We start from the raw sequence: 22,563 nt of genomic DNA on the forward strand, positions 1-22,563 counted from the left end.
TGGAGTAGGAACCGAGAGCTAGAAGAGCATCTTATTATGAGATATATATATATATATATATATATATATATATATATATATATATATATATATAAATATATATATATATATATAAATAATATATGTTTGATTGCATCTGTCATTAGCATGTTTTCTCTCCATATTTGCAAGGAGGTGACGCTCTGCTAGATTTGAATGACACCAGAAAGTAGCGTCGTTATAAACATAATAACGACCGCTCGTCTGTGGTGTCCACATCTCATCTGTCTCTCATTCTGCTCTCATTCTCAAAGAAAGTGTTTGATAGATGTCTAGCATCTGTCTCGCTCGCGCCTTTCCTTTGTGTCTTTATAAGCGCTGCAGTGGATATGCATTTTTGCCCTTAGGGGAAAGGTCTACGTGTGGTGATTGTTTTTATCTATTACCCCTTCGTTCCATCATCATCAAGTGTCCATTAAGCTCCCGTTTTGGCTCTGCAGCTGTGCTGCTACAGTTCACGGGGGAGCAATTTAGTTTTTACCAGTAAATTGTTTGTACAAGGATAATCATCTTTGTTCCACAAGTGTCATCTCTCCATACTGATGTGTGAAACCTGCGCTTTTAAATAAACAGCCTCCTTTGTTGTTTTAGTGTCAGATTATGACGCGACATAAAGCGAGCGTGATGTCAGTGGTTGCTATTTTGGGGCATTTCTTTCAGGTTATGTCTTCTCCCACATGAACGCTGGATCTGAATGCGTGGGAACAGGTTTTACGTATATGTAGATGAAAAATTCAGTCTGCCTTTAAACACATACTAAATCAAATGATCTCTCTAGGCAGATTAATGAGTCATCAGTTGCATCCATTTTTTCTTTTTTCTCTTTTTCGTTCACTTCATTAATAAAAGCTCTGAGCAAGACTAAAAGATTTTGCTACAACACGCACTGTAGTAGATCAGGATAAGTGCCTAACAGGTTTGTGCCTTTGTGCACATGTGCTTATTTGGGTTTGTGCGGTACTGTGCGTGTATGCCTGTGATATGAGTGTTTTTGTTGAAGCACTAGCTCAAGCTGTTATCCTTCCAGATGGGACACTTCACCTTAACAAGAATGGCAGATGAAGAGAGACAACAAGACAGAGAGAGTTTGTGCTTGTAAATGTGGAGCTCTGGCTGTGTGCTTATGATTTTGTGGATGTTTGTGTACGTGCATCTGTGTGTGTGTGTGTGTGTGTGTGTGTGTGTGTGTGTGTGTGTGTGTGTGTGTGTGTGTGTGTGTGTGTGTGTGTGTGTGTGTGTGTGTGTGTGTGTATGCCAGCCTGTCTGCAGAGCAGCCGCATTTACCATGAGGCTAGGAATTGAGTCCCTTAGAGACTCCCATCATAGCCAGCATTGTTTCCCCAGAGTGACATAGCTAAAGCTTAATGGGGCTGTTGATGGTGTGTTAAAGCTTGGTGTTAATTATAACACCATGCTCCGTTAAACACAGTCACATTAGCATCAGCATAAGGAACACTGCTGAGCTCTGTCCCAGGGAATAAAGTGACACTGCTGATTCAGTCAACAGTTGAATTAAATGTTGATAAAATACGCAGTTTAATGGTCATGCACTCATATGCGATCTGATGTGCTCAATAATTGAGGGTTCAGACTCTGTTTTATGGATGTCACGGTGCTAGAATTTCAAAGTCGAAACTGATGCCCAGGAACATGTGCAATACGCAATATTTTTATACCAAAAAAAGGGGAAAAGAATAAAAAGAATTAAGAGGCTTTTTTTAAGTAAAAATTAGATAATGCTGTCTGACTGATTCTGGTGACTCGGCAGTAGATTTTGTTGCTGATCAAATCAGATTTAGCAAGTGCCTCTTCTCTCTAGTTGCTGGTAGACTTTTCTCAGCTTTAGAATGGGATTTTAAGAGAGCATAGCACTTTTTAGATACATACAAATGTTTGTCCGGTTAAGTGAAAACCATCCATTAATGTTACCGACAGGCAAGACTGATAACGTTTGCTGCTCCCGCATTATCATTATCATTTTATTACTACTTGAGCTGCTAGTGAGAGGAGGGACCGCGTGCCTGCTTGTCTGCAGTGGTGAAGTGTGAAACTGTATCATCTGGAGGAGGCGAAGGCAACACTGTTGGTGTCAATACTGTTGCAAATGAGTATCTAATCCGATTTGCTGTTAGTATTGATTAGTATCTGAAAACCAATTTTCTTTTGTTAGTTATTATACAGCTCTCTTGACAGATTTACATTCCTAAAGCATCTTTGCAGAGTGACTTGTAGTTTATTTCAGTGAGAAAGGAACCGTGCCTGTTGTGTGACTTCTCCTTAGTTTAATTTGTCAAATACTACTGATGAAAAAGGATGAAATGCAGTAACAGCTATCCTGATTGATTATATACTACTACTAATGATAATACTGATATATGATAAGACAGGAGGCAAAATCTGAGCGGGCCGAGTAGAAGGTGTTAAGAATTTCACTGGGGGTGAGCAGGATGGACAAGATTAGAAATGAGTGTGACGGCTCAGGTTGAGCAGTTTGGAGACAAAGTACAGAGGTAAGGCTGAGAGGGTTTGGACATGTGCAGAGGAGGGATAGTGGATACACTGGATGAAGAAGATGCAGAATATGGAGCTGTCAGCCAGGAGGAAAAGAGAAAGATCTCAGAGGAGGTTTGAGGTGTAGTGAAGGAGGACAGTGTGACAGAAGTGCATGCTAGGTACATGGCGAGATGGAGGCAGATGATCTGCTGTGACTGATCATCTGTGCATGTCTGTGCAGAGCCACTTAATGAATGTTTGCACCCTGATGTTTCCTGATGTTGATTTATACCACTGAAACAGTCAGTGCAGCTGATCTGTTGCTTACCCCGTGTCTGTTCTCAGAACTAATCTGCTTTTAAATTTATTTACAACTATTCTGAATTAAGATTACTAGTAGAAAGCAGTAAAACTTGTATATTTAATATTTCTATCAAATCATAAATAAAAAGGTCAGCTGTGATTTGTAACTGGCTGTTATATATAGCGTCAAAGCTAAAGACTTATGTCCCATTTGTCATTTGAGGCCAGCAACCTTCACTGCCATCAACAGGTTCTGGAAGTTGGAAATTGTCCTTGCCTCACTGCATAACCTTCTCCCTACATCCCATTTCTCTAGATATTTCCAGTAATCTACCTTTTTTGTTATCAACCTGATACGCTGGAGATAAATTTGTTCTGCTGTTGGCATGACAAAGCCAAACATTATGTTGGTGCACTCAGTGGTGCCTCGCTGCTAAACATTCTTTTTCTTTATACCAGACACGGCTGGGCGATGCGATAACAACCTCATACAGTACCTGATAAATAACAGCCAAGGTGAAATATTGCAGGAGGATATTAGGTGCATGTACACATGTAACTACAGCATACTCAGAGACTCATACCTGAAATGTATTTTCCCATACACGCTCAACTTATTCGCACACAAGCACAATGCCCTTTGCCTTTTATCAGCATAATATCTGCATGATTGGCTGAGGGTAGTTATTTATTTCTTTTCCAGATAATGAATTTTGTAACAAAGCAGCTGCATGCATATAACTGCTTTCTTCATCTGAGTGCCTTTCCCAGGCACTGCAACAACTGCTTAAATCATGTTTGCTTTCAACGCAGCTCAGTGTTGGGGCATTGTTTCTGGTGCCGCAGAAGAGGTGGAGACTTTCGGGAGTGCAAACGAGTTTAAGCCTTTGAGCTCCCTTTTTCAGTTTGTTTTGTTTTTGTTTTTTTGGCTCATCTTCAGCTGTTCTATTTTGCCATTTCCAGAGATTACGCATGGTTCATAATTTTACAATTCTGTAGAAATTATACTAATTGAACCCTACCAAGTTAGAACAGAGTCTTTGCACATTGATGTTGTTACATGTGGGCCGGGGTGGCCACAGGTCACTCCTCGATTCAACATGCTTTGACAGGAAGCTGTGAACTTTATTTTCCCTCTGCATTCAAGCTTAACTGGTTGCATTCATAACAAATGCACTTATCACAATGCATGCTTTTAGAACATGAACTTGCATCAACAACTTATTTATATTCATGTAATTGTTTCAATACAGTCGGCTTGGTTTAGTATCTCTCACGTGAGGAACTCCTACTTTTATTTGTCAAACGGGATGTGTAATACTCTGTAAAGCTTTTGCAGTTTACACTGTGCCAAACCATCTATGAGGCTTTAAAAAATATTCCCCCATGTTTCAAATAACATTGTTTGAATCGACAAAGAGCCGTCAGTGCTTCAAAAAGGCTGTTTGGCAGGCTGTGCTTAAAGTCACTTTTGTCAAGTGATAGTTATTAAGCCTGGAATTCTAGGAAAAACAGCAGGCGGAATGCACCGTTACTCAATGAAACTACTGATAAGCGCTTATTGTCAACACTCGTGCTCATGAGTTTCATTCACAACACATTCTCCCTTTTTTTTGCATTGTTGGAGGAAGACTAAGGTAGATCTGTCTAGATCTTACTTGGTCTCCCTTGTGATTCCTGACCTTTCTTCATAGCGTGTTTTAGAGCATCATAATTAGTTACAACCTGCAGAACACCACAGGGGGAGACAAGGGCAGTCTATTAGGAACAACCTTGCTCAGTGAAATTGTCACTGTCGGCTTCCTGAGGTTGCATGGTTTAATGCTGCAGTTTCACGCTGCCTGCCTTGTTTCTTTTTAAGGACAGAGAGCCATGGGGGAAGAGAGGGATGGCGGTTATTAGTGATTTCTCATGTCAGTGATTTTAAGGCCACCCAGGGGAGACAGCTTGATAGGCAGGCCGCAAGGTGCTGAGATTTGAAGTGCTTGGAGAACAAGGAGGAGGATCTGAAATCAATTTTCTTGCTTAGCTGTTTTCACCGTTTGCTGCTTCGATCATGCGCTAAAAGTTAAAATTTCCTTGAAGTTGTTGCTTGATAAGTCAAGCTGATCTTACTATAAAAGCTACAAAGTGTCAAGGTGTTAAAGTCCTTCTACAAGTTTCTCTGTCCTCTGCTGCTGGACATCTGTCTCTCCTTTTCTCTGCTGTTCACTCCATTAATTTTAACCTGTTCTTTTGATTCGGTCAGCCTCTGCCTGTATTCTCTCTTTTTATATAGCTCTGCGAGAGGAATCGCATCAAAGGTTCCACTGAGGGAAATGAGTTGTTGTGCAAGGAGAGGAGGTCATATTTACCAGCACATGGAAATGTGTGTAATAGTGATGTTTTTGCTAAATCTGTCCAGTTCAGTCAAACTTACATGAAGCCACTCACAGCTAGCTCAGGGTAAATGGGTGAATGTGTTCTTGTGTGTATTTCTTTATGACCTGTTAAATAAAAAAAATGCTTTAATTGTCTGTGCTTTAGAAGTGAAATTATCTTGTCTTCACTTGCTCAAGAAGAAATATAATTCCTAATTAGAGGCCTTTTTAACTGATAATATCTTCATTTATTCTCCACATAGGTAATTGGCCAGCTTCCGTGGGATTTGATGTCACCTTTAGATTGGTTTAACTGAAGATGGAAACACTGGAGTCTGAGCTGACCTGCCCGATCTGCCTGGAGTTGTTTGAAGATCCTCTGCTCTTGCCTTGTGCCCACAGTCTGTGCTTTAACTGTGCTCACCGCATCCTGGTGTCTCACTGCTCCACCAGCAAGCCCCTCGAATCCATTTCTGCCTTTCAGTGTCCCACCTGTCGTTACGTCATCACGCTGAATCACCGCGGCCTGGAGGGCCTTAAGCGCAATGTGACGTTGCAGAACATCATTGACCGCTTTCAAAAGGCCTCCCTTAGCGGCCCCAATTCTCCCACCGAGAGCCGTCGCCTGCAGCCGCAGCGACCCTACACCGCCACCATTAGCGGTACAATAGCTGGAACGATTGGCGGCGGCGGTGGCACAAGTGGAGGCAGCGCTCGTAGCAGCCCGGCCACTTCCAGCCACTCCCACCAGCACGCCAACCACACCAATCACATCAACCACACCAACGCTAACCACAGCCCAGCTGTTGTTGCTAAAATGGATCCACGGATCAGCTGCCAGTTCTGTGAGCAGGATCCGCCACGCGAGGCCGTCAAGACTTGCGTCACATGTGAGGTATCGTACTGTGACCGCTGCCTGCGTGCAACACACCCCAACAAGAAGCCCTTCACCAGCCACCGCTTGGTGGAGCCAGTGCCAGACACCCACATCCGTGGCTTGACCTGCCTGGAGCATGAGAACGAGAAGGTCAACATGTACTGCTTGGTGGATGACCAGCTCATTTGTGCCCTCTGCAAGCTCGTGGGACGCCACAGAGAGCACCAGGTGTCCTCCCTCACTGAACGTTTTGACAAGCTCAAGGTTAGTCCCTAATAAGGTCATCACCAACAATTTCAGTGCACTGCCCCGATTTTGTGTTTTTTCACTTCTGTGTTTGTGGAGTACGGTGAGTCACAACCTGCAACTAATTTGACTAAAACATTGTGATTTACTGCTAAAGCTGTTCTCGTCTGAACACAGATGTCTCATACAACATGCACCATTTATTATAATACATTTGTTTGCAGTTTGCTACACAATAAAATCATTAATCCGGTCACTCTTGCCTTGGGAATGGGCAATTTTGTTGACTGTGAACTTTCACTGCCATAAATATTGCATCATACACAGCCTTTATTCTGCAAGAAGGGCTGAAAGACAGATCAAAAAGAGAGAGAGAGAGAGAGAAAGAGAGGGACAATTGGAATAGTGTGCTGGTGAGAAGGGCAGAGAGAGAAGGAGACCAATAGGGAGGGCCGTCATTATAATAGTCGATGAGCTGGCATTCCCTGTGGCCACTGAGCTTTTTCAGAGGCCATGAGTAAAGACTGGGACTGCTGAATCAGGGTGAAAAACAACAGAGAAAGGCACAAGCTGGAGCTAATTCCATCACTAAAGGCCTAAAGGAGTCAGCATCATTCAGCTGGCCTAAAAACTTTTATCATGAGTTTGTATTGAGCACATGTGTGTGTCTTTTGTGTTAGAATCCTTTTCTAAAGAGAAATTGTTTTTCTAACTTGTATTTGTTTACTAATGAACCTATGACTAACTCATACTAGGTGTGTCTTTAGTGGAGACGGTTGATCTGCACTCATACAGCCGTGTCAGGACATTTATGTACTGTGGGATGGTATAATAACACCTTAAATTTCTGACGCAGAGCAAATTAAACTGACAGGCGGAGGGGTCGAAATAAAGCAAACCTTGCAGCCTCCAAAACTTTAGAAAGTAAGCATTTTGTATGCCAATAAATGATTAGCATGTCCTGGTGTCAGAGAGGAGCCTGTCAACTCTCATATTTGTTGGACACGTCTAGTATACGTTCACAGAGCTCCATGGTACTACATTTCAGTGTATCTCAACACACCAATTTTGTATTCTACATCAATTCAACAACTTTTCTTGAAAAGTTAAATGTTTATTAAAGTGGATTTTTAAGGCGAAAGGAGCCAGCTAAAGTAGTTTCAGCACCTGATGACTCATGGATGTCTTACTGGGAGGAAGTGCTGGGGTAGACCCAAGATTGTATCTCTTGGCTGGCCTGGGAACATCTCGGGGTTCCCCCGGATGATGTGGTAGAGGTGGCTAGTGAGAGGAAGTTCTGGGCTTCCCTACTTAGGCTGCTCCCTTGACCTGGACGTGGATGAGAAGCAGTAAATGGATGGATGTATTATCAAGGTGGTAGACCACTAAATTAGCAGAATCAAGCAGTGAAACCAGTACTTGTTAATATTCAATTTGCAGATACTCAATTTGCTGAATTCTTAATAACGATTCAGGCTCATGTATTTGGCCTGTAGACTGTTAGAGATAACTTGACTAGAGGTAACTTTGTGCACGTATTTGCCCATACTTTAAACTCATTCCAGGGGTGCATGGGTGTTGCCATGATTTGATTTTTGTCAAATAAATTGAATTGTGCTGCACTCAGAAAGAAACGAACACCTTAGCAGAAGAGTCGGTGAAGTTTAAGTGCAGTTCTGTAGGTGGATGTTGCGATGTTTCACATAGAAAAAACAGGGATGTATTTCTGTGGCCTCACAGCACATTTGGCCTTTGTGTCACTCTACTGTGCAAAAAGGCTGGGCGTAAGAGTACATTTCAGGAGACATCGTTAACATTCATGTGCAACAAAAATCTATCTCATCAGGTCTCTGAGGTGAACACAGCACCAGTGATTGCTTTGAATCCATCTATTTGAATTCAGTGAAAATGCAGGTCCACAGTCTGCATTACAGATGAGCGCTGCCAAACTTTGGCTGCCTCCTACAGTTTTGCACCAGCATGTCACCCAAATTCCTCCTTTCACAGATTTAACCCTGTGGTGTTTATTTACACTAGTGTTAGTCTGCTCATTCTTTTCAAGCTGTGGGAGAGTTTACTGTAAGTAGTTAGTCCCGCTTCCTTTCTGATTCAAAGCTGGCTGTGGCTCGTTTAAACGTTCCCCAGCCAAGGCTTTGAAGTTTCTTGACTTTGAAATCCTCAATCAAGCCCAAGTCAAGGAGTAGGCCATCCATATTCCAAGCTCCAGCTCAGCTCACAAGTGGCAGTAGCAGTTAACTTAAAATCTTCTCCCTGCTCATGACAAGTGCGTGTGACTTCCACTGGTTTGAGTTGAGTTTTTAATCATATGTTACTGATGTTATTGACCAGTCTTCTGCAATTCCCCAGCAAACCTGGCTGTTAATCAGCACCACTAAATAATTGCACTCAGTTGCCCTTTTGACCCCTAAATCCATCCGTTTGATTTTTGACTTCTGAATTAGCCTTCATATTATTTCCTCCTCCTGCTGGGAGCTACACTGCCACTCAATTATGTCTTTCACATTAAGGGGGAAAGGTAAGATTCCCTTAGGCAAGCAGGGTGCATATTATAGGAGCAAAAATGGCAACAAGTGCAAGCACTGTTAAAGCCAGAAATGTGGCACTGCAGAACTGCAGGATAGTGAGTTAATTCTCCAGGCAGCTGTTAAGCAGAGCTCTTGCTTAGAAGCACAGACATCGGTGTCGCATAATCTCCAGATGTCAGTAATAGCATTTTCTTAAAGGACTACAACTTCAAGGTGCTACTCTTTGCATTTTTTGTTTCTGCACATTCGCTGAAATTACTGCTAACGAAGAGATGCTCTGTCGTAGCAGTGAATATCTCATCACCTGCTGCTTTGGAAGTGTTTATAGCCGCCTCATTAGAATGTAATTTAGATCAATTTCGTAGCAGCCTGACATCCCCCCTCAGATGCTGGGTAACCAAATCAAGAAGCTGAAGTGTGCACTCAGCACCAGCTTTCAGTCTCGCATGTTTGATGTGACACTGGGAGGTGATGAAGTCTAAGATGAAAGCACGCAAAAGGTCCACAGCATCAGTGGTTACTGGCCACGGCTTTAGAGGTGTCCATTCATGTTCTCCATGTTACAAAAGCTCATAGCTTCTGTTGTAATTAATGCCATCAAGTGTGTGTTAATTGAGTTTTGCAACATACTCCTATTACTGCTAAGAGTCATCTTTGCAATATGAAAGGAGCTGGAGGCAACACTTAGCTTCCCTTAGCACGAACACTTATTCTGTGTTTTGAAACACCAGTGAACGCAGAAATATTCCAACAAAGGACATTTTGTTGGTGATTACTGGTTAAGCTCGTGCTGTCCAGACATAATACATACTGTGTGGTTAAACAGAACGGCATAACCGGTGCTGGTGAGAGAAAGAGACAGTTTATGTGTCAAGTTCATTTTCCACTTCCAGCATTAAGAGAAGTAGCATTACACAATAACAGCAGGAAAGCTTCTTCGCTCCCAGTAATCAGCCACCATATGTAGATGGATATCAAATGAATTTTTTAAGTGTATTTAGTCATAAAAGCCATAATAGCAGGAACCTTCACCATCAAACACACAGTCAAACAAAAAGGTAGAGAAAAGAAAAACTACTGCCTCTGCAATCAAACGGCGAACTCTACTTTTAAAACAAACCAATGGACAGAAATGCCCTCCTTGTGTTGAGATAATCATTATTCATATTAAACATTACACACAGACAAATTCCAAAGAGGTCAGAAATACTGAGGGTAGGTGCTCACCCTACCACTCAGACATGTCTTACGTGTTGGATACATGCAGAGATGCAGAGATTAATCTATTGCAAGGCAGGTTAAATTAAATATGGATCTTTTATAATGATGATGATAACATAAATTCAATGTATTAATTAGATAAAACGTTTACAAAAAACAAGGTTTTGGCAATTTTTCTAAGCATAATTGATCCCATTAATTGCAAGAAGGTTTTAAAATGTAAGAAATGACATAGACTACAGAAAAAAAGATTTCTGGAAAGTCAATTAAATGACCTTTGTCATTGTTGGGCAAACAAATTCCCTTTTTGGTGACATAAAAACTGGGGGTAAAGAAGTAGCAAAGCCTAAAGATGAAGTTGCAAATCAGCTACAGAGCCAATTTTCAAAAGGCAAGAGCCTGAGTGAAGCTTAAGCCCAACCAGATGTGTTCGTGATGAGCGGTAACACGCTAGATCATACTGTGTTCAACATGTGGTGACTGAAAGGAGCAGATCAAAAAGAAACAAAGACTGAAGGAACTGATGAGAAACGGATTACATTACAAGTATAACTCTTCTTCCTCTCAGCTACAAATGCTGGCACTTAATTTACTCACTCTCAGGCTCTTGGATGTTTGAATTGTGTGCGCTTTAACGTCTAGAAGAGAGCGAATCAGCTGAATTGGTGACGAAACCTATAGCAGCGCTGACATTTGTGACGGACTGTCTGGCTATCACGTGTACTAACGCTACAGCAGTGCTGTTTTTCTTTTTTGTCTGTTATGTGCGGTTGTGTGTACGATGGCCTTCATAGGTCTGCAGGTCTCACATGGAGCTGAACGGGATGATAGTCTGTTATGTACACGAGAAGAATGAAGAAATATGCAAAACATTTCCAAGCGATTATTGGATTAATTCCAGTTTAGGCTCAGGCAAGTCTGTCACCAACCCCACCCTTCCCATCCCTGCCCTCAGACTCTCCCCTCTCTTCATTTTTCTCAGTCCCTGTAGCCTTGCTTCTTTTTCCTTTATCCCCACTGTTTTTTTTTCACCCCCCCCCCCCTCCCACAACCAGCACCACCCTTAAATCTTTTGCCCCCCCCTCAAGCTCCTTTAAGGCATTTACTAACTTTTTTCTGTGTGATGGGCGCATCATGTCAGCTGCTGACTGTATTTACACCCACTTCGCTATGCTAAATCCAGAGGGAGGCAAGCACATGCATACAGATTTGTCATCCAATCACATAAAAATCATCTAGCACGTAGAACATTAAGAGTCTTTTACACACACGGTCAGATTTAAAAAATGAGACTTTAGTTTAGCACACCTAATTTGACGTTATCCCAGCCACTGACAGTAATGATTTTTAGAAGAAATTGAAAGCTGAAATGTCAAGTACTCCGCTGAACTTATGCGGCCCCAGCTCTCTATTTCTCATACAGTCACATTTTTCTTCTTATTTTTGCCTCTCACACAACAGCTCCAACTGCCTCCATCGCTGCCCTCTCACACTGTCAATGTAGTTCTCTCACTTCCTCTGCTTTGCACACGGCCAGACAAACATCGTCCTTCCCACCTCCTTTCTGTCACTCTGTTTAGCCTCTCCTCCCTCATTGTGCCCCCAGCCCCCCTGTCTTGTTTTAGGTAACACCACTCGTATCCACCTCAGTCGCCCACAACCCACACTGTAGCAGCATACTGCTGTGAAGCCCTCCAGTGTCTTTTTTGTGAGGAAGCGTATTTGATTGGTTTCAAATGAGTGTGCGACTGTATTTACAGGTGTGTGTGTCTGTGTGTGTACATCTGCAAGTTCATGTGGCTGTGCATGTGTGTCAAAGCAGATGGTACAAGGTCGAACATGTGAGAAATGATTGGGAGCTGAGTGCATGATGCCATTAGAAATCATGGCTCTATCTGGAGAATAGTGTGAGATGGAGCTCACTTAGTCATGCTGATGGAATCGCCAAGGATGTAGTAGAAAGCTTTTAGCGTCTTTGTGTGCCACTTCTCTGCATTGGTGCCTTAGCGTGCCTATCTGGAAATATGCACCAATGTGTGTCTCAGTGTTTGAGCAAGAGCCTATGCTTTAATACCCATGCAGTGCCAATGCATCATGCATGTGTTGTGAAAGTATGTCACGTCAGCCCGTTGTAAAATATAGCAGATTATAAAAAGCTCATAAAATCACTCGCAGCCACTGCATGAGATATCATGTATTTGCACAATAAATGAAAAAATGAAAAGTGGGATGCTTTTAAAAGCTTTGGTGACAAAATACGTAGCAGACAGAGGGTTTATAAGCAACACTACTCATCCCTGAGCTTTTTTACAGCAAGTTACAAACGTATCCCTTTAATTTATTCATTAAAAATGGATGCCTCACTATTTTTCTACAAAATGAGAGCAGGGTTAAATTGCTTCATTGGATTCATTTTATTCTCACTTAAGGCAGCTGTAGTGGGATACTGATATTCAGTGCGTGCTGTCTGAATGAGCAATATGAGGGAATGATGTGGATTTACAATTACTTTCATTATATGGACATTATTTGTTTATGTCTGCAAATGTTTATGTGCAGTTTGGCTTGTTTATTGTCTAAAATCAAGGACTCCAGATTCAGTACAGTTAATGTACTCATTCGCCGCCAACCAAACTGTGTTTTCTCTGTAAATTACACCGCAAACTTTACTCAGTCAATTTTGTTTTTCTTAACATGAAATAAGCGATGTTTGTGCTTGATCTGGGAGCCTTAAATAATATCTTTGTATTGAGTGTTTAGAGTCCCTGGAACTAAATATTGTTTCAGTTGAGGTGTGGGTTATTGATTTTCCCAAGGGCCCACATGAGAAACTATGATTGTTATGGAGGCTCATACCAATAAGCTGAACTCACCTCTATTAATTTCATGTGTTTATAAGCTTTCTAGTCAGCCTTACACAACAATCCCAGTTTCTCACGTGGGCCCTTTGAAAAATCTATCGCCCACCCCTGTTTTAGGGTATCTTTCCAAGAATGAAAACCCATCATAAATTCTACATTTTTCTATTATAAAAATCGTCCATTTCAAAACTTAGCACAAAGTATTTAGAGCTAATTTTTACCTCCCCCCCCCCCCCCCCACTGCTTTTTACTTATTTATTTTTACATTTTTACTAGTTACAAGGCTTAAAAACTGGAATTGAGGCACTTGAAGGCTTGTGCGTATTTTAGGGTAAAGCTGTAAGAAGCTGACAGCGTAGCAAAGCTTAGCCGAGACTTTGACACTTTTGACACTCAAGCAAAATCATTTTAACTAAGCAGCTGATAAACACAGCTTCTGGGTCTCTGTAGCTTCTGCCATATAAGCATATATATATATCTGTGTGTGTGTGTGTGTGTGTGTGTGTGTGTGTGTGTGTGTGTGTGTGTGTGTGTGTGTGTGTGTGTGTGTGTGTGTGTGTGTGTGTGTGTGTACTCGAAGGGTTTTTATCCAGAGAAGAACAAGTTTTGTGCATGCTGTGTCTCCTCTTTAAATAAGTGACCTTAATTTATTACTGTAGCTATATATATGTGTGTCTGTGTGTATAACTCTGCCGTAATGCACGTCAGATTATAAACGCATTAGTATTTATGTATTTTAGTCACATGGCTGGCAGCACTGCACCTCAACATAAGAGGATTCAATGTTTTATCAACAGTGGAAAGTCATCTGCTTCTGCTGATCTTATTTTCCACCGTTTCATTCCAACTTTTCATATAGCGCCACATTATTTCCCTACAATATATGATGAGACAGGGCTTTCTGGTATTAATCTGCAAAAATCTGTGGCACATGATCCCATTTATATGAGGAAAAGTGAAGGGCTCTGCTAGATGAAGTTGATGACAAATGCAGTTTATAAGAGTTATTATAAGGCTTGATAGAAAAAAAATTACAGTTCAGTATCTCTTGGAACTCTCTAAAACTTTGAAGGATTGACGACACTGGACGATTTTAATTTTTATCAGTCAAATCATTAAATCACATGTGCCTGGAGTTTCCTGAAACTATTTTGGCTTCTGGCTCAGCAACAATGGACAAAACAAGACAGCATAACAGGAATATTTATGCGCAATCTAGAATGTCAGCATCCACTCCGCACACACAGATATATTGGAGTTTGATATTTGAGTGAACATGGGTTTACACACATTGAGTCTGTGACTGGTTTTTGTTTTGGTGGCTGTGCGCACACACTTCCTTGTTGCACGCTCTGCTTGCATGATAAATCCTATGTGCTATTGTCTGGCTTCCAAGCAGGAATAGCGAGTCACAACTGGAGTGATATTTGGTTTGAACTAATGACACCAGTAGGAGCTGCCCGTCACGTCTTTAATGGCCTGAGGACAAAAGGGACCTCCAAGTCATCTCCAGACTAAAAATACCCGCGTTATCTGTGAGGTGAAACATCCAGGAGAGAATCAGCTTAGTTTGATGTTAGTTTTTATTCTGTAATTAATTCCATTTTTTGCATGTTTACATGTTTGCCATGTTATAGAATTTATAAAAACCAAAAATGAGAGAAAGAAAATGGGAAATAGATGCAGTGATTTCTGCAAATACACATGGAAAATGAAGACTTATAACCACCTTTGTTCTTCAACACAGTTTGAATTCTCTTAAGCAAATGTTTTTGTCAGTTCGTTAACCTCCTAAGGCCTGAACTCTTTCATGGCATGCATTTTTAATTTCTCTTTGCTATTTGGGCTGATTGGAACCTGATGAATGTAATAACAAAGAATTACCAGATTTTTTTTATTTTTATTTTTTGCCTGATTTTCGTTTCTGAGAAAAATGAGACCCACATATGAGGACATTCATTTTAAATTGCGATAAAACAGTGGCAGTATAAATTCCTCGTAAGTGGATATCAGGCTCTCGTAGAGCAAAATGTAGTATTTTGGTCTAGACGACCCAAAATGTGATGTCCACATATGTGGACGTCAGGTCCTACGAGGTTAAGTAGTCTTAAGAAAGAGTTCTTCAGGCTTCTTGAAAGATCTTTGGATCTTGGCTGTCGTTTGTTCTGTTCTTCATCAAGCTGATCCCACACTGCTTCAATATTATTGAGGTCACAGGTTGCAGCACCAAACCACAACAGAGCCTCCACTGTGTTTTATAGTTGGTTGGAGACACTCACCGTTATATCTCTTTCCTGATGTGATTTAAAGTTTTCAAATTTGGATTCAGGACTCCATAAGGCCTGTCGCCACTGATTTTCAGTCCAGTTCTTGTGTATTTCGTATTATACCTTCTTTAAGAATGGCTTCTTGACAGTCACACTTCCACTGAGACCATTTCTGATGAGGCTTCATTGAACAGTAAATGGATCAGCTGATGGGCCAGATGCATTTCTCATATTCTGTTCCAGACTTTTGCCGGATATTTTCCTTTTTCCTGAGTACATGACTTTCAGATACTGTTACAGGTGCTGTAGGCCAGTCATTTCTTTTGTCCTGCACTTGTTCAGTTTCCTTGAATTTTTATAGGGGCGCATTACACACCATGCAGAGAGATACCAAGTTTTCAGCTAAAACAGTAATTCCTTTGACTCTGATTGGCAGGCTATTTTATGATGCTAATAATGCCCTAGTGTTACCTGTACCCTTGGAAGTGGTCCTGAGGGTCATTAACCTACTGTTGATCATGCATGTTGTCAAAAGAGCCAAAGTGTAAAAAACAAAATAAAAACATGTAGGTCATTCCTGTCACCGGGGCCAACAGGTCAAACCTCTGTGAGGCATCATGACCCAACCCCAGTGTTTACATTTTGGAAGGAGAAGACAGATAGTTTGAGTGAGAAGACACAGAACAGAGGGAGCACGGAATCAAAGCCTAAGAGCTAAACTCTTAATGAGAGTAAAACAGAATCACCAGATAACCATAACAGTAAAACTAGAGAAACAGAACAAAAAAACATAATACAGAGGAAAAAAAACAAAAGTCAAAACACTGGGTCACTGACCCAGGACCGTGGAAGTTATGTGCCGACCACCTCTAGTTGTTCTAGAACAGAAGAAGCCTCTTCGGTTCCGGACAAAGAAGTCCAGTTCCCTTTTTTTCAAGCTCTCAAGGCCATTCGCTGTAATCGTGTAAAGATTTTTTGCTTCGCATATACGTGTTGGTGATGGCCACTTGTGGTCATGCATTTGTTATCGAGTGCTTTTCTTCTGTGGAAGAAACTTCAGTTTTGGCTTTAAGACAGATGGTTTCTTTCTTTTACTGCTGCAACCACTTGATGTGTAAAACACATCACTTCTCTTTTATCAGGGAGCTGGAGAATTCAAAGATATTGGGAATTTAGACAAACAAATGATAAAAACGGGATCCTGGCCATACACATAGCTACTTAGTCTATCTGTCATCTTTTTCTTTTAGCTGAAGACGCAGAGGAGATGCTTTTTATCCTTCCAGCACAAGGCTGCACATTGCAGTGGACTTAAGCAAACCCATTACAGTAATAAGGAAAAATGACTTTGCTGTGAAGGCCAGTCAGTCAGGAATCAGTTGGCTGAGTGCAAAATTATAAAATCTGAGAGGAACAAGTGAAATAAGGTCAGCAAGTGTTGATAAAGGAGTAATATTGGCAGGTTTTCTGATTAATTCTTTTGAAAAAGGCCCAACTGTTTTCATACGTTCTCTGAGCTCTCATTGTTTCATGATTTGATTTTCTTCTAGTTTTCTTCTTTTTTTTTTTTCTCTTCTTTTTTGTGTGTCCCGTTTGGATCTTTAGCCATCAGAATTGTTGTCTTAAGGCCAAGAAAGATGCCAAGCGGATTTATTTTACCAAGTGGATCATCATGGCCTTGCCATATTGGTCCATTTGATTGACCTTCATTATAATTATGTATTTATTTTATTTTCGGTTGCTACAAACGGGGCAGACATGACTGGGGGATAGGACAGGGAGAAAGAATGAAAGAAAGAGAGGGAGAGAAAGAAAAACAGAGGGGAGAAGAGACGGTGAGAAAGGGGGGAAGAAAGAAAGAAAGAAAAACAAAACACCTGGGTCACCTGTATGGAGAAAAAAAACCAGAAGAGAAAGCAAACAAAAAAAAAAAAGAGCAACATAATAAATACAGCACCATCACAATAAACTAGCTAGCAGTAGATAACAGCAGATACTAAATATTAAACGATATTGTGCAGCACGCAAGATAGACAGCGCACAATGTGCTTTGAGGCAGCAGCCAAGAAAGGTGTAGTCCGCGTCTGTGAATACCCGTGTGTACACCTGTGTGCATACCTGTGTGGATCAGCATGCTTGCATTCCAAAGGTTTCTCCATGTAACGATCTGCTAGGGAGTGTGGGGAGCCACAGCCCCATCCCCCAGGGTATGAAGCAGGTATGGAGGAGATCCAGGCCCCAGACATCCAGAGGCCCCAGGGTACGAGGACCCGAAGAGGACCACCAAAAGGGGGTGAACCGTGCCACCCTCCTGGGAAGAGCTGAGTAGAGCCCCAAACGAGAGGTCACCCAGCAGCTACAGAGCAGAGGCCAGAGGGGGTTGCAGTGGCATGCCCGCGGGCTCTGCCGGCAGCCAGCTGTGCCAGAGAGGACCGAGCTTCAGGCCCAGAGGCCAGAGGCCTGAGGGCACCCCACCCCCCAGAAGGGGCCCAGCCGGGCCACAGGCGCCAGGCCCCACCAATCGGCCACCAGGAGTGAGCCGATTTTCTTCTAGTTTTCTAATAGAAACACTTAAAAATGAGGGACAAGGCTTCCAAGAATGAATTTCTGCAGTTTACGTTTAAGTTTAAGTTGAGCCTGTGATGATGGTAAATGTAAAAGAGTGTTACCTATTTGATGCACGATGCACAAATGACATTATGTGTGCATGTGGATAGGGCTAAAGTCTCAGACACACAGTGTTTGTCGGTAACTGGTACAGGTTTTTGCTTCCTCAATATGTAGATATGGATATGTATGAAGTCATGTGTGTACATATGTTATTGTGCATGATTAAGTATAGACCACATTAACAACAGGGTTATTCCAAAATGTTGGTAAAAATGAGCTTGCATATATGCTACAACTTGTTTTGACTCGCCACTTTTCCCATTATGACCTCTCGAAATGCACTTTTTTCATGCTTTATATGTAGAGTTATGAGAAAACAGATAAAACATCAAGTGTACCAATGCTTGTTTCTTAATTTTGATACTGAAGCTGAGTTACAAAACAAATTGTAGTGACACTTACAGTGGATGGAAAATAAATGTTGTTTTACAGCCCTGGGAATTTCATGTGGTGCTCGCATCCACTTCCACGAGTGCTTTTATTGAATTAAATGAGGTTGGTTTTTTTTAAGTGTATAACCATTTTAATGATGTGATTATCATAATTAACATTTTCCAAAAATATTTATGTCAGATCTGAAACAGAAATGAAACCACCGTGACCCCGAATTGGTATAATATTTAAAATGGTTTGAATGGTTGTGCTTGTATTTCTCCACAGCATCAAATCTAGACCACAAGTGAATCACAGTCACATGTTGGTGGAAAATTTGAAAGCGCGGCACAGGATACACAGCTTACAGTATCAAGGCTTTTTAGATACAGCACTGTCACAAGAACTGAAAGGAGAAAACAATAAGACTCTAAACTGACTTTGCAAACTTGAGAGATTGAGAAAACAGGTTACCGGGGCTGTGGTTTGATGTACCTCTTAAAGCCGATGAGAAAAGAAGGCACTGATGCATGCCTAATAGCACATAGGGCTTCTTTTATGGCTTCTAAAAAAGGGACACATCACCTATTATGTCTGGCCAGCATAGTGGCGACAGCAGCAGCGAACACCCTGTCCACCAAAGCTCCACGGGGAAACGCTTACATGTGTGAGGTCACGCATATGCTGCAGCCATGGACTTATCATGGTTTTCACATGCATGGATGAAGTGCGCACACACATACTGTACATGAAACCAGATATATAGATTACAAACCTCAAACCACAACAATTTTTCTTGTTAAAAGCACATAGTTTTTGATCTGTGCGTGACATGAATGAGATGAGTTAAAAGTGGCTCGACATACACACAAATCTACATATATCCTTAACTTCATCCAGTCACTGATCTTTACAAAACCATCCTTGAAAGTTTCTGTTTATCTAAGGTTACGTGAAGGAAGTTCAGCTCCACAGGGAGTCATACAGAGAGGAATGTCTGTTCCAGATATCAACAGCCAAAAGCCAACCACGCAGAATTGCAGGAACGTAGGGAATGTGTTTCTCCTTTTTGTGGCGAGTCCATCACAGACGCTGTCCAGTGTGGTTCCCCGCTCTATAACTCTGGTGTCTGGCCAAATCATGAATGCAGGGCAGTAAGGCCGACTCTGAGCTAAGGTTATGTGATTTTGTGCTCTGACTATCATTCTTGCCTGCTGGACCTGGATTCCCAGCAAGTGAGTCTGCATGTCACAGTCAGAGATAAAGCACTCGGTCTAGGGATGTCAGAATCTTTTTGTGCAACAGTAATCACATATCTTCTTCATGATATCAGGGAGTTTTACTTGCTTGCTTCCTCTTTTACACCTCCTTCACTTCTTGGTGTCCATCTCAGTTTTTTTGGAATGCCAGCAGCAGACCTGGCAACAAGTGTCATATTTAGATGTCATGTAGCTGCCATCAGAGCACTACAGTTACATGACCTCATCTATAAATATATGATACTGACGTGATTTAGAGGCCTGCTTCTGTGACATGGTCGGACCAATTAGATGAAGTAAAGCATAGTGGAGATGGAGTAAATAGCTTTTCCTACCTTGAAAGAAGCGAACTCATTTGTCAGGATGAACAGAGCAGCTTTGATACTAATAGAGACACTCTGTCTTGTCACTGACCACTGCCTCTGTGCAGGGACAGAAGGGGAAGTGTGTGTTTCTTGTTTTTGCACATTTTGTGTAAGTGTGTATATATTTGTCTGATTTTGTGCGCGCGCGTCCGTGTGTGTGTGTATGTGTGTATTGGTCACTGCAGTCTGAACAGATGAGAGTCAGGGTCTTTTTCGGCTCTGCATCTGAAAGCCTGCAAGGTCCTGTGGGGGAAGGGAGGGGTCACACTGTGGTGTCCAAGATAAAAGGCTCAGGGTGGAAATCTCACTGCCTGTCTCAGAATCTCTGGATGGCATTATCTGCTATCACAATCAATAGGACTGAAAGCGCAGCCAAAATAAAGCTGCCATATCCCTTGATGGCTCCAACTCCTCTGTTTTTACACGAGCTCATTATGTACTGCAAGTGAATTGCAAACATGTATTCCCTAAAGTTGCGGTAGCTATTGCATCGCACTATTACCTAGTGGAAAAGATAAGTTTGTGCAAGAGCAACATTTTCAGTGTGGAAGGGCAAAAGTAACATTTTCAGTATGAAAGACAAGGAAATGAAGAAGTATGTTTGTAACAGATAGATCAGAGTTCTGACATCTGTCGAGATAAGGAAGACTATTAAAGAGGAAGTTTGTTTTGGAGACCAAATTTTGGACTGCAGTAAATCACAAAAGCTTTGAATCTGAGCCTGTCGTGTCTCTTTTTTCAATAAAATCCGAACTCAGGCGCTGATATTCTGTTGAAAGATATGTTTTGTTTCATCTTAAGGAGTTAGAGTCTGGGATCGCCTTGAAAGGGGATTTAGCTGTTTGTTCATAAGTTAGTCCAAGTTATTGTCAGTTTGGGAGTTAATTGTGTTAAATGAACTCGATAGAAACAAGTTTGAGGAAACAAACCCTGTATTTTTTTTATTTTCTTTCCCCTAGCATTTGTTATGTGCAGGTTTTTATGGTCCCCTAATAACATATTATGACAATTTAGTTTAAAAATAAACTTGTTTTACTGTTACAACAAGTTGTGAATTACTCATTTATGCTCCTCCAGAAACAAATGTGATGCATAGTCATTTGCCTCTCATGCATAAGCTTAGCCACATAACACTCATAACATGGCCAAAGGGTATTTCTCTCGTCCTTACTTTTAATTATAATTTATCAGCCAATATCAATATATCGGCATATAACTAATTTCAGCTATGTTTTGGTTGGACTCTATCTACTTTACCCTTTTTCTGATAGCATCAGTGGTTTTGTCTGGTAGATATTACAGATTCTCTTGGCCCTCTTGCTTAAAAAAAGAAATCAAACTGCAGAGTGTTTATATAGTCCAGGAGCTCATATAACATTTCCTGAAGGTACTACAAGCTGACAGATGTAAACCTTTTAGCTAGGAACTCGTCAGTCATCCCAGATTTTCTCTGCTGTAGGATTGGAAATTTGAAAAAAAAAACAACAACAACAACATTGTGAATGGCAGTATCAGGTTTAGAGATTCTGAAAGTCAAAAACCAGAGTGGAATAATTTGTAGATGTTTAATTATTAAAGTTCAGACAAAAGATGTTATTTCAAATTGAGATTCTGTTTGCAATCAGAGCTGAACCAGTCTGTCAAGTCTGCTCTGTTTCTTTAGGCAAGTGGGACAAGTCTTAGAGATGGGACTCAGTGCTGTCACTTTTTTTAGCTTTTGCACTGAAAACAAACAGAATGTTGAAGTGGAGGACAGCAAAGTGAAGGTCAGGGCTGGGGAACGACTGAGGCGAAGGCGCCGGCTGACACTGTATTAGCGCAGGACTAAGCAATAAGAAGTAGGAGAGAAGAAAAAGCAGATAACAGGAGCAGAGAATAGAATAAGCTATGGGGACTCTGTTGTGTCAACATTACAGATGGTTCACTCAGCGTCATACAACATTCAAATGACAAGGCTTTGCGTCTACTGAACAAGCCTCCAGCAAACCCACGGGTTAGGCTTCAGCTGTCACCACAGCCCATTGAGCAGGATATATCTGTTTTTCATTTGGTGTATGTTTCAGATTTTAAGTATGCGTTCAACACTTCTATGCAGAAAAACAATGAGGCAATCAACGGTGAGAAATAAAAGCACTGCGAGAATAGATCTTTTCACTGCGACGGGTGACCTAAATTTGAAAAAGATGATACATGGCGACATAAAAAATTACTTTTACTTTGATAAAAGGAAGACTGTGATAAATTGCAAAACATTTAGGGAAATGTGCTCATTTCCCTTCTTTCTTAAAGCTAAATGACGAGACCTGCTCCCATCTGCATTGCAAATATTTAGCTCAAGATCTTAGCCGCTTACTGTTGTTTAGCATAAAGCCTGGAAAGACTGACAAACTGGCAGCTTGGCTCTGTACTACAAAACTCTAAAGCTCACTAGTTAGCATGTTAGCTATTTTAGTATGAACATAATTCTTTTGCTAAGCTAAAATAACAGGCTTCTGGCTACAGCTACGTTTATTGTATAGTCGGGAGTGCAACATTGATTGTCTCATCTTGCAAGAAAGAAAAATGTCTGTTACTTATTTTCTAATTATTTTCCCATTGTCACTCTTTATGCCTATCTGAGATCTGCCTTTATCTGATTTCAGATAGGCTTGTTATTCATGCTGATTTACTTATTATCAGAATCA

At 41.2% G+C, this 22,563-nt stretch overlaps 1 protein-coding gene across 7 annotated transcripts in view; it reads left to right on the plus strand.

The window, feature by feature from the left end:
- mid2 (midline 2) overlaps window positions 1-22,563 on the plus strand; it is a 168,308-nt gene that overhangs the window by 72,402 nt on the left and 73,343 nt on the right. For all 7 annotated transcript variants that reach the window (XM_085426289.1, XM_085426282.1, XM_085426307.1 and 4 more), the window contains one exon: window positions 5,459-6,336. In XM_085426289.1, the coding sequence (XP_085282415.1) occupies window positions 5,515-6,336 (822 nt within the window). In that variant the 5' untranslated portion in view covers window positions 5,459-5,514. The remainder of the gene's footprint in view (window positions 1-5,458; window positions 6,337-22,563) is intronic.

The sequence above is a fragment of the Rhamphochromis longiceps genome, linkage group LG2 (genome assembly GCF_057381845.1).
Source record: "Rhamphochromis longiceps isolate RC_006_pf linkage group LG2, R_longiceps_female_GT1.1, whole genome shotgun sequence".
Classification (NCBI taxonomy): domain Eukaryota; kingdom Metazoa; phylum Chordata; class Actinopteri; order Cichliformes; family Cichlidae; genus Rhamphochromis; species Rhamphochromis longiceps.